The following is a 13,163-nucleotide window of genomic DNA, read 5'->3' as shown; positions in this document are numbered from 1 at the left end:
GCGCGGTCGGGGCCGCAAGCCGAGCTCCCGACACCGACATTCGGAGACACATCCGCCACTGGGTGGAACGGTGCAGGTTAGTGTACACTCACTGTATCATATTTCTGTGATAAATGCCAGCATACATCTGTGTCCAAACTTGTACATGCGCCAAATGTCTGTGAAATAACCATTAATAGGATAGCGGTCCCTATGCATATTTAAATATCCCTGTCAACAAAAGACACTTGTTAAATGAATTGCAGCATTCTTTAATATTCATATGAATGTGGTATCATGTTCCCAAGGCGAGCTCTAACAATATCATCAATCTATAATTGTATCGACATATGCTTGAAGCAAAATAAATGAGATCAAAATTACAAGACAGTAGAGTGGCCATTAACATTGTACTTGAGACCTCAAAGTGTGTTTTGTTTTGAATTCCAGTGTGTGTGGATGTGTAAACAACAGGGTGATGACAGGTGCTCTATGAAATCTGCTAAATGTAAATGATATGCAAACGCTCTTTAAGAAATAAATCTCCTTTTATTTGAGATAAACATAATGGATAAGCACGACTGGTGAGACATGTATGTAGTACATGATGAATTGATATCTACTTCATTCTTCTCTGTACAAAATGTATTTATAACTAATACATGTATAAGGATGTTGACTATAATATCAATGGTAAAGTTAACGTAATGAGAAAACTGTAAAATTTTCTATGGAGCAGTCAGCCTGATGAAAACATGAGTTGATCAAGCTACTATATTCAAAATCATAATGTAAATTGTAATATATGTTAATGTTGTTATAAGCTATCAGTAACATAACATTACAGAGATACTGTTACACAAGTTATTCAGGCCAACTGACGCTCAGTTTTGGGAGGAAGTAGTGTATATAAGATTAATTGTAGCACCCTCTAATAATATTACTAGTATATATTTCTATTACATATTTCTGTATATATTTCTGTTAGGACATGAACACTTAACTTGAACAAATTGACATCTACTCACCTCTTGCCTACATTACTATTATCAGTTCATTTTTTCTTGTAGAGCTAGTACCTTATTTCAATAGTCTTGTCTCAACCAGCTTTTGGCACGCCTGCACGTGATAAATGTTCAAGTCAAAATCGTGTCCCTGACACATTAGCACCAAGACGTGTTGCTTGCTGTAATATGAGAACACACATACATGTATATTACATAGTGGTATTAATGGATCCTGACAGACATTCCCAGTCGTATATCTATCTAGCTATTGACTGGTCCTGCCAACTCCTTCCCTCCAGGCTGGAAACCACCCTCAGCTCAGGGCACAACCTGATCTGGCTCTCCCATGTCAACACCGGCATCATCCCAGTTCTACAGGACGGACCCAAGTTAGTATGCTGTCATTCAGACTCCCATTCCACTTCATAGCACTTGCGCTGCAACCTTGCTGCAACCTTAGGTTGGATCTGTGTAACGGTAGATCCCCTTTATCCACATGGTAACCTACATGTATATCCATTGTTTTTAAAAACGAGATATTTAGGGATATCTAGTCGACGGACGTTGGTTTCAAATTGCAATATTTTCATAGCAGTCCAGTCTAAAACACTCGTCCGTGGCCTAGATATCCCCAAATACTCCTATTTCATATATAACGAATAAAGGTTACCCCAGGGATAAAGATGAACTAGTGTTAAATGTTGACAAATGATTGGAATATCATGCAGAATGTTAAAGTATGACTGAAAGGATGACAAAACATACAAATTTGTTGACTGCCAAGTTGCAAATTCAGGTGCAGCATGGTTGCAGCAGGGTTACATACTGCCCAAGTGGAATGGGGATGTTAGAAACTTGTGTAACTCTACTAAGTGACAAACTGTTATGCCATGTATTTCTGGTCCAGATGATTCTCTTGCATATACATGTACATCTTTTTACTGGCCTGCTTTACACAATCCCACGCTGGCTGGGGTTAATGACAATTGTAGGGCCAGCCGCTAGGGGCGCGATTCTAGTCAGGCTAGTCTCTTTACCAAAGGTGATGAAACCAGAACACAAGATATAGTCCATGGGCCAGGTCCCCAAAAATGGCCATTTGGTACCAAACAAAGGGACAAAGGGTGACTTAGTTTTTTGAAAAGGTTGATTCCTCTACTTTATTATTTTGCATGATAACCGTGTCAGATGCCCAGCTTTATAGGAATTATCACGTGATTTTGTGACGTCACTCAAATCTATCGAACTACCAAAAATCGTTTATTACAGGTCATTAAATGTGGTTTTGGTAATCCCCAACCACATTTGATGAGTATTTCTCTGCACTTAGATCATACAAATACCTGTTGAGTATATTTGGAACAATTTAGAAATAAACTTAGACAAATTTCTACAACGGTTGCCATGGCAACGGCGAAAAATAACATTTTCTCACAGGAAAGTTGCTAAACAAGCCATTGTTGGATGCTTTTGAAGTTTAGCCATTATCAAGGCTTGACCAATGACACTGAACGATTCATAACTAATGTAAAGGCTCTTACAAAACATTTTAGTTAGGTGAGAAATAAGTAGAACTGTTTTATATTTCATAATTGAAATACATGTATATTGAAATATGTATATATTGTTTTTTTGCTGTGTTTCTCCTGCCAAATCTTTAAACGGATTCAACTTTTTCATCTTTGGGCCAAAGGAGCTGAAATTTGGCATGGAGGTAAAGATAGCAAATACCCCCATACTTTTTTCTCCCTTTTTTGATAGAGGCCTTAAAAATTATCTTATTTAGGGTTTTTAGTAATTTTTGATGAAAAATATATATTTTGAGCCCCTGTACCCTGGTATTACAACCTAATGACCTGAAATTTGATACAGAGGTGCATTGGACATATGCCCACAGGAAAATGTCAACAGTTTGTGCATACATTACTTAAAAATGTTTATTTTGGGATTTTGGGCCATTTTGACTAAAAATATTTATTTTTGTTCCTGTGCCCTTGTATTAAAACCAAGTGACCTGGGATTTGGTTTGGAGGTGTGTAGGTTATGTGCCCGCATTATTTCACTTTTACTTTCGGAATACATTTATTGAAATTGTTGAATTTTGCGATTTTTTTGCTATTCTAGACTAAAAACATATAGTTTTGGCTATGCCTTTGTATTGAAACCAAATGACCTGAAATTCAGTTCGAGGGTGCCGACGGTTAATGTCGGCCTTTTTACTTTAGTTAATAAATAATGATCAGGTGATACGCCATTCTATCGGCCATTTGCATCCGTCATCTTGCATTGTTTAACGTTTAATTACTTACAAGTAAGTGCTAAAATGTTCTTAATTTGACTATTTTACTTGTGATAGGCCCCTAAACAATATTTGTAGGAATTTTGAAATAGGCAGATTTTTTTGGTCATCATTATGTTTAAATTCCTCAAAATGACTTATATTGTGTTTCTGTGAACGTTGTAAGTCTGATTCAGTTACATATGGATGATATGGAGCATAATGCAGGTCATCTTATCTTCTTTCTGAATTACAACAACAAAACTTAAATGCTTCATCAGTTCATGGCAGATTTATAACATATTTACAACAACGAGGCAATTCACATCAACGATTCAGCAAGAGGGCTGTTCATAAAAATTGGAATCATTGTAAGCGGCATATCAAATGCTGATTCAATGCTAAAATCTTAGCAATACTATTTGATTAGAATCTGATTTTCAAAGTGGTAAACAGTAGAAACCAGTTAATTGCACGTCGGATAAATGCACACTTCGGTCAATGCACAGAATCCTAAAATCCCAAACCAGCGTCCATTCACTTCATTGTTAGTGACTTCGCTTATCTGCACGATGAAAAGTCACCATCATCCATCGGCGTCAGCTCGTTACCGAGCATTAGTTCATGTCCATCCAGCCTCATTTGCTGATTGTTGGTGGCGGTGTCTTAAGTGGCTGCTCAGGCCCAGGGCAGTATGGAAGAGTCTGGGACACTTTGTACTGGGCAGAGTGGATGGAGAGCGAGGAAGGAGTAGTCTCTCTTTGCGTTGTTGTCTTTTTGTCTCGGCTTCGGAGCGTCGTAGATGCTCCATATGATCAGTCCCCTGCGTTATGGTGCGTCTCCACTCAGACCGGTTCTCCGCGAGAGTCTCCCAATTCGTGTGGTTAATGTCGCAACGAAGGAGGGTAGCCTTAAACTGGTCGTGAAACCGACGCTTGGGGGCTCCTCGCGACCTTAATGTGCCTGATTCTAGTTGTGAATACAGGATCTGGCGAGGAAGTCGAGTTGTAGGCATTCTTCTGACATGTCCTGCCCAGCGGAGACGATGTCGCGCCATCGTAGTCTCAATGCTGGGGAGCTTGGCCTGGAGAAGGACAGCTTCATTGGAGACACGGTCTTGCCATTTTATCTTCAGAATTGCACGGAGTTTTTGCTGTTGGAAACGCTCTAGCTTTTTCACATCTCTCCGATACAGAACCCACACCTCGCAGCCATATAGGAGAGTATACAGTACAATGGCTTGGAAAACCATGATCTTTGTTTGAAGACTGAGGTCATGGTTTAAGAAGACACGTTTGGAGAGTTTCCCGAAAGCTGCATGTGCAGCCCGAATCCTATTGTCAATGTCTTTCTGCATCGTACAGTCATCTGAGAGGAAGCTTCACAAGTAAGGGAAGGATTTCACTGTCTCCAGTACTTCACCTCGGAGTCGGATGTTACTAGTGTCAGGAGGAGGATGCCCCGGAGCTCCCTGTGCGAGGATCTTTGTCTTCCCTATGTTGGAAGTGAGACCGAAGCGGGAGTAAGCACCGTCAAGGGCATCGACATTTACTGTACTCTGAAGAGCGTCGACTGTATCCACAGGAGTTGCGTTGTCATCAGCGTACTGCAGCTCCCGTACCGTGAAGGGAGTGGTGTGTCTGCGGGAGCGAAGACGTCCGGTGTTGAAGAGGCCTCCATCCATTCTATAACGAAGCTGGATACCGGAGGCGTTGTCGGGGAGCTCGTGGATCATGGCCCCAAGGTAAAGGGAGAAGAGGGTTGGCGCCAGAACACAGCCTTGCTTCAGGCCAGTAGTGATGGCAAATGGCTCAGACATAGTGTTCTTTACAGCCACACGACCAGTCATCCCATCATGGAGGGCTTGCACAAGGTCAGTGAAGTGGTCAGGACAGCCAAAACGCTTCAGGGTTGCCCACATAGCTGGTCTTGGGACGCTGTCGAAGGCCTTCTCCAGGTCCCAGAAGACCAAGAGAAGAGGTTGTCGTTGTTCGCGGGATTTTTTCTGAAGTAGGCGGGCACAGAATATCATGTCTGTGGTACCACGAGAAGGTCGGAAACCGCACTGTGACTCAGGAAGGACTACCTCCGCAACAGTCAGGAGCCCGTCTAGCAGAATTCGTGCGAATATCTTTCCAGAAATGCTCAGGAGAGAGATGCCGCGGTAGTTTCCGCAGATGGAGCGGTCCCCCTTCTTAAAGATGGTGATGATGGTGGCATCCTTCAGGTCCGCAGGTACAACCTTCATCTCCCACATGCGCAGGATCAGGATGAATAGCCTTGTCTGTACAGCTATGCCCCCATGAGAGATCAGCCCCAGTGGAATGCCGTCAGGACCTGGGGCCTCTCATGCTTTCATACGGTTTAACGCCTTCTGGAACTCAGCATAGGATGGGGGAAGATACATCCAATGCCTAACATCGTGTTGGGGTACCTTACGGAGCAAGTTATCAGCCGCAGACGATGTGCGGTTTAGGAGTGTCTGAAAATGTTCTCTCCACCTGTTAAGGATGGCTTGGTCGTCTGTAAGGGCTGTCATTCCGTCTGCAGTCAGGAGGTTGTTAGTACCTCCTCGACGAGGACCGTAAGTTTCCTTTGTTGCTGCATAGAAGCGCCGGAGATCCCTGTTGTCTGCATAGGACTGGATCTCCTTTGCCTTGTCCTGCCACCAGAGGTTCTGCATCTCTCGGACCCTTCGCTGGCACTCCTGCTTTGCTTTCTTGAAGCGTCGTAGGGAGGCACGGGTAGGGCGGTTCTCCCATGCGAGACGAGCAGATCTCTTCAGGTCTATCAGAACTCGGATATCGGTGTCATTTTGATCGAACCAGTCTTGATGGGAGCGACTGCAGTAGCCAACTACATCCTCTGCAGCCTTGCTGATGTTGTCACGAAGCACGGACCAGTCCACTTCTACAGAGTCCGACTGGTCTGACGGTGGTGCCTCACCCAGGAGCTCTGTGAGACGGTTGGAGTAGTCCTCCTAGACTCCCGGGGTCTTCAGCCTTGCAACATTGAAGCGACGTTCCCTCTTTACTGGCCTGTTGTGGCGGGGAAGGTTACGCAGTCGAAGTCTGAGACGGGATATGAGGAGGCGGTGATCTGTCCAACAATCATCTGCACCGGGCATACTGCGGGTCACTAGGACATCACTCCGGTCACGTGATCGGGTCAGGACGTAGTCGAGGATAGTCCAGTGCTTTGACCGCGGGTGCTTCCACGTGGTCTTGTGACGATTTCGCAGCCGGAAGAGAGAGTTGGTGATGACCAGCTCATTTTATGCACCTTAAACAAATTCACGCAAAGGCTTTCATGCCAGAACTAACAGCCTCAACCTACTTCCATCACTCCCAAAAGTCCCGTGGCGATGGTACTCAGGATGACGGGGACAGGCCTGTTCAGCTGGAAGTCTCTAGTCCGGAGCCACACACTGGCGGCACCTGCGTGAGGGTCGTCCTACCCTCGAAGCCGTGGTGACGTGTAGCTCGGCAGCTAGCTACAGGTGTGACTGGTCTGGCCTTTTTAGGAGTACCGCAGCCCACTCCGAATGGAGAGACCCCTAGAAAAGGTGGGGTAAACATCGGTCACCACAACCTCCCCTGACTGGCAGACCGTGACCAGTGGGGACCTACTTCTGCGGTCAACACCCGAGAAGAAAAGCTAAACCTAAACCTAAACTGAACCATTTCAAGGTGGGGGCTTGGAATGTGAGGACCCTCATAGACCATGATGACACAGAGAGACCACAACGACGTACTGCTCTTGTGAGTCGGGAACTTGATCGTTTTGACATTGATATTGCTGCCCTCTCTGAAACAAGGCTTGCTGGAGAAGGAAGTCTGTCTGAAGCTGGAGCTGGGTACACTTTCTTCTGGAAAGGGAAAAGCGCTGAAGAGCGGCGGATCCATGGCGTAGGTTTTGCAATCAAGAGTTCAATTGTGAATCGCTATAACCTGGTCCCAACCGCTATAAACGAACGTCTCATGACCCTCCGTGTGCCACTCCCCGATAACAAGCACCTGACACTGATCTCCGTATATGCACCAACCCTTGACTCCGAGGATGATGTCAAGGAGTCTTTCTACGCTGTGCTGAACCGTACCATCCAAGCCGTCTCCAGCAGAGACAAGCTCCTCGTGCTTGGAGACTTTAACGCCAGAGTAGGTTGTGACCACAAACTCTGGAAGGGCATTCTGGGCAATCAGGGTCTTGGCTCATGCAACTCCAATGGACTCCAATGGACTTCTCCTCCATCTCACCAATAATGCACAAAAAATTGTCAAACATCGTCGTCAAATTGACTGAAAATGCATGCTAAAAATCGGCATACACGGTACAATTAGGCCGATAATTGCCTGTGTAGAGAAGAAATACCGACAGCATGTATGAAATTAATATTAGAAGTAAAAGAAATCAATATTGTGGTAGGTCGTGGGTGGATCTCGGGCGTGTCGGCACCATAAAGAGACGCCCGCCCGAATAGTTCAGAAGTTGACCGTATTGTATTCTGAATCCATACGAAGTAAAAAGACTCACGTGGTTATAGCGATAAGCTGACTTATAACGTTATGTACGACAAAATATTAAATGCAAATGCACTCGAAAATTTAAAAAAAAATGTGAATAATGAAACGTGAGGTCGGAACGACATTTCTACAGTGACACTGCACATTAACCACAAAAAAGGCTCGCCAATCTGAATATCCATGTACTCCGAATGCCAGCTTTTTATTGAAGCACTTGTTTTTATTTGAAGTTAACGGCAATGGAGCATCAACAAAATGTCCTGTTTCGGCAAGCTTCAGGTATTTAGGATAGAGTTAGCTTTGAATGCAAACTATCGTCAAAAAATATAGAGAAAAAGTAGGAATTAAGCCAGATACCATTAACAACAAATGATGCCAGGCAACTACTGATGATTGACCATAAACAGATGAAAATCGCCATTCGAAAAAATGGCCGTTGCCATGGCAACCGGTGAACACCACTTTACCCAAAACGCAACCATTTATGTATACATGGACCAATGCCCTATTACCACCCCAAATGTTGAGAAAAATCAATATTTTGACTCAGCCACATGGGTAGACAGTCTCTTGAATTACCCATGATGCATTGCGATATTCGCAGCAATTTGATAAAAAGTCCGTTTGGTGTAATTATTGAAATACCCGTAACTCCTGATAGAATTGACGAATTTTGTTGCTTTAAAGCCCAAAATGCAGATTAAGACGTCGCAAATCAAGAAAATGTATCAAACAAGGCCCCATAGGCAAGCCAAATAAATGCCTGGTTTTGGAAAGTAAACAATGTCATTTTTAAGCAAAAATTACCCCAAAAATCAGCCTTTGAAGACTCATAACTTCCTCAAGATACTAAATACTGACAAAAAACTTACTAGTTTGTAATCTTTGGGGTGTTTTTCACCTATCAACCAATTTTAACTGAAAATTATTGATCTTTTACATATTTATCCCGTCCTTTTCAATAAATGACCTAACGGCCAGGTCAATTTGGATGACGTCACTTGGTCACGTGATTACAGTCAGAAAGCTGTGCATGACAACTGGTTATCATAGCTTAAAATAAACTTTGGACACTGCTAATACAAAAAATCCATGATAGCACTTGTCCCTTTCGGTGGTACCAAAAACCCCTCTGGCCCATGGACTAATAGTGGATATGACTTAATTATATGTATCTAAAATAAAAGTAGAAAGGGGACAAAAGAAGATTTTGACTGCTGACTGATTCATGTATGTCTCATATCATCTCTACTCACTGCTCCTGCAGGTGTGGGCTGGTGGCCCTGTGTATGGCCGCACAGCAGCTGAAGGATGTGGCAGCTGAGGTCAAGACCCCATCAACGGATGAGATTTACGACTTTTGCAAGAACAAGGGCTACACACTTCAAGGAGAGATGTTCTCTGGTAATGTACTAGTAGTAGTACTACTACATTTGAAATATTTTAGAATTACTACAATGAATTGCGTGTGAAAATCGTGCCTGGTAACCAGTACTGTATGATGAGAACTGAAGCAAATATATGCAAATGATTTCATCTTGACCACTTCATGTATCACGTGGTTGCAGTGATTGTCATTAGACCTTGTCTACAAATTTGAATCAGTGTCAAAGTTGAAAGAGAAGGTCAACAATTGGATGTCACATGTGACAGATGAGACTAGTATTGTCAGTATTGTTCTGGCCGATGGCCGAGTTGTAGTGCCAAGATCATTTCCATCTCACATGACACTTTGTCTCCCTTGGCCTGCCATCCTTCATTTCCTACCTCATCAACCCTGCACAAGAAAACTCAATACAGGAAGTATGGATATAAATAGTGGGGGTGAACTTGAATAAGTCATGGATCGCCTTTTCTTTGGGAGATCTATGTTTCCTGCTATTTCGTTGTCACATGGCCAATGGGGCATCCTTCATTCCTGCAACTGCAGTGACTTCAGATGAAAAGCAGATTGCAATCAACTGTATTGAGTATGTGTACTTTCCAAGCAGAGGTTAGGCCTTGGCTGTTTTTTTTTAACGTTTTTTTTGGTCATTCTTATCAGGCTATCTAATTTGTATTGTTTCTTGAAGTCTGCCAGCCAAACAATACAAGATACAATACAAAATAGAAAGCCTGATAAGAACGACTAAAAAAATGTTTAAAAAATCAGCCAGAGCCTAACTTCTGCTTGGAGAGTAACAAATGTGGTGCCAATAGGCTACTTTAACAGTGAGAGTAACGACAGTACATTTTTCATGTCTCCCCAGCCACCTACATGGCCCAGCTGGCAGAGGAGCTGATAGGGTGCCGGTGTTCTGTACTGAAGGGAGGGATGCCACTACACAGGCTGGAGATCATTCAGCATCTGGTGAAAGGCTATCCTGCTCTCGTGCCGTATCCTTTGTCATCATTATCATCCAGTCAAAAGAGTGCACTCATGGGAGATGCACATGAGTGACTAGCTGTGGTGCTGCACTGTCTTTCACACTTTACTTTGCACCAGTCTTTTTGTGATGCACCACAAAACAACTGATTTAAAAAAAAGTATTCTACTGTATAATGTATGTATGTATATATGTATGTATGTATGTATGTATGTATGTATGTATGCATGTATGTATGTATGTATGTATGTATGTATGTATGGATGTATGTATGGATGGATGAATGAATGAATGGAAAAATAATCAGACACCTCAAGTGCTTAAAGCAAAATCTTCTATGGCTACATTTTGAATTTGACATCTTAACAAGAATGAGACCATGTAGTTGGGTATCAATTCAAGGTAAGTACACCAAAAAGTAGTTATTCAAGCAACTGTGTGTGGTTTTGGAAGTAGATGCGTCAGCACTAAGTATTGCAGGATAACCATCGTTGATGTTCCAAATCTGACCCTTAACCCCGCTGCAGCTATGATGCTGACAGGAACCACGAGCCTATCTGCAAGAGAGGCCACAAAGCACACTGGGCAGTCATACCAGGTAAATAGCTCCCCCAAATGGTATCAACAAAAAATTGACTTTTTTATCCACTCTCTCCCCTTCTGTTTGTGTCATGGATGTCTGCCTTTCCAACTTCAAGCACATGTGAATCAATGAGCAGCGGTTTTCAAAGAATATTGTTCTACTTATGTAAATTCGACATTCTGCCCTATAAAATGAATCTCGCTCTTTCTACCCTTCAAATATTGTTTTCTAAACTTTTGTGGTTTGACAAGGTCACAGTTTTAAAACAAATTAAAATGATTGTACAAAGGCATTTAGCTGAACAAGCCTGTCTGCATTATTGCTATTGGTTGGGCCACTACTTCCTCTTTGCAGCCAGGGTCTGAATTACATGGAGCTAACAATAGCTGGGGCTAAAATGTATGAACCTCACTGTGCGCTTCCTCATCCATATTTCCAGGGGTGATCTTGGGCATCGACCAATGGCATGGAGGCTTACTGGACGGGTACCAGCAGGACAATGACCCACACTGCCATGACTTGTACCACGCCCTTCCGGACACCACCGCCCCCAAGCTGGACTGGAGCAGGGTGCACCAGGTGTTCCTGTACGCCAGGCAGGGCAAGAGCAGGAGACTGGCACTGTGGAAGTACGAGCTGCTGCACGAGAGTAACATACAGCTGGTGGAGATGTGTCCCATCCGCGCGCAGGAGAGCGAGCTGTACGTTGTACCTGATGACGGAGTGGAGGGAGGACTGAGCGGCAAAGTGGTGCTACTGTTCCCGCCCAGGTAGCAACGTTGTACTGCTGAGGAACCTGCTATGCGGGGGAGCCCTATCTAGAGTGGGAACCAGAACTCATTGGCAATGTACAGAATTCTTTCTTTCAGAAGTTTGTGTCTGGGTTACTGTTAGATTGACTGTATTCGTTTGTGACGATTTAACTGATTTGAGGCCAAAGTTCTAGTGTGCAAATGATAACAGATTGGATAGTGTTGGTTTGTTTTTCAGTTAATGTGATAGGATGTGGTATGGCTTGACTGACCAGATTTAGTTTTCACTGACAACAGCCCTGACTTCAGAACTGTTATGTATGGTGTACAGAAAGATGAATGGTTGAGTGTACAGATGATAGGGGTGTGCCATGAAGAGTGAGCATATTTCGAAGGGTCTCCTGCAAAATCTGCATATACTAACCACTGTCAACTGCTGTGCTGTTGAGCATTTCTGGCCATTGTACGAGATTGTAGCATTCACAATCTATGCCTGTGGTGTCCCAAATGTTCCTCCTAAGAGATGGAATCCTGCACAGGTGAAAGAGAAACAACTGCAGCAGAATATAGCACTATTCACAGGATGCTGCTTTTCTAACGCTGTTGTAGCAACTCATATTTGATGATCTTACAGAATGCATGTTGTTGTAGTTTGTCTGTTGAGAAGTCCAGGAAGATTTGAGGGGTACCCTTGGGAACACCACAAACGGATTCTCTTCAACAGATCTCACTGCACATAGGCCTTCAGTCATTCGAAAATTATTATAACAGTAAAACATCAGGGGACTCAACCCCCTTTCCCAAACAGTCATTTGGTCAACCCCCTTTGCTAAATTGAAATAATGCCAGTAAGAAAATAAAGATTCTCAGAACGTTGTGCCAAGTACAACAGTACATGTGCCTCCATGAGACATCTGGGTGTATGTCACTTTGAGCCATGTTAGGTAGAAGCATGTTATTGTTATGTACATCAAAAATGAAACCATGGTGTGTGTGTGAAGTTGCAGTATATATAATATATATTTTCTACATGTACCTGTACAAATACATACTGCTTTAATGTATATTTAGTACTGAATATGTACATCTAACATATACGTATGGTATGCTATGCTAAGTTTTGGATTTTTTTATTTATACAAAATCTACATTTTATACATTTTTATTAAGCTTAATTTATTTGTGCAGCATTGCTGCTTTTATAACAGCAGGAAAATAGCACTAAATAATTTTGATGTGAAAAAATGCCCACGTACTTTGTGAATTATTAGGATGAATCCAGTTCTGTAGCATCATTTTATTGATTTTTTTTACAAACAGAGCAATGTAGCAACTTTCACTGTCTGTAAATCTAATGTGCAAGGAAACTGTTAAGACAAGGCCACACCAATTTAATTTCTTGGTTCACGGATTGCTCGCTCCTATTTTTTGGAAAAAAAATAAAAATTACCACTCAGCAAATTTTCACCATTAATGAAACTATTCAGCAACTTTCTGGTGTAGCAAAGTGGCCTTTATATTATAAGCTCCTTAAAGTGTGGGTACAGGTGCTGTTACTGTACAATAGTAGTGTTTTTGTACTTTTTTCAAGCTGAAAACTTTTTTTCTTTATATTTTGGATTAGCCGTTACCTTTACCCCAACCATTTTACAGTTTTTATTTTTATTTCGCCCTC

The 13,163-nt window shown here is 42.6% G+C and overlaps 1 protein-coding gene across 1 annotated transcript; it reads left to right on the top strand.

Moving 5' to 3' along the window:
* The first annotated feature begins 6 nt into the window (after positions 1–6).
* On the top strand, positions 7–12,497 carry LOC118422671 (UPF0692 protein C19orf54 homolog). The gene is made up of 6 exons (XM_035830362.1): positions 7–76; positions 1,286–1,375; positions 9,055–9,191; positions 10,037–10,163; positions 10,681–10,751; positions 11,176–12,497. The coding sequence occupies exons 3-6, from the start codon at positions 9,077–9,079 to the stop codon at positions 11,508–11,510; spliced, it is 648 nt and encodes a 215-aa protein (XP_035686255.1). The 5' UTR covers positions 7–76; positions 1,286–1,375; positions 9,055–9,076; the 3' UTR covers positions 11,511–12,497.
* The last annotated feature ends 666 nt before the right edge of the window (positions 12,498–13,163 follow it).

Source organism: Branchiostoma floridae, chromosome 1 (genome assembly GCF_000003815.2).
Source record: "Branchiostoma floridae strain S238N-H82 chromosome 1, Bfl_VNyyK, whole genome shotgun sequence".
NCBI classification, from domain to species: domain Eukaryota; kingdom Metazoa; phylum Chordata; class Leptocardii; order Amphioxiformes; family Branchiostomatidae; genus Branchiostoma; species Branchiostoma floridae.
This window is presented reverse-complemented; position numbering and strand designations above follow the sequence as displayed.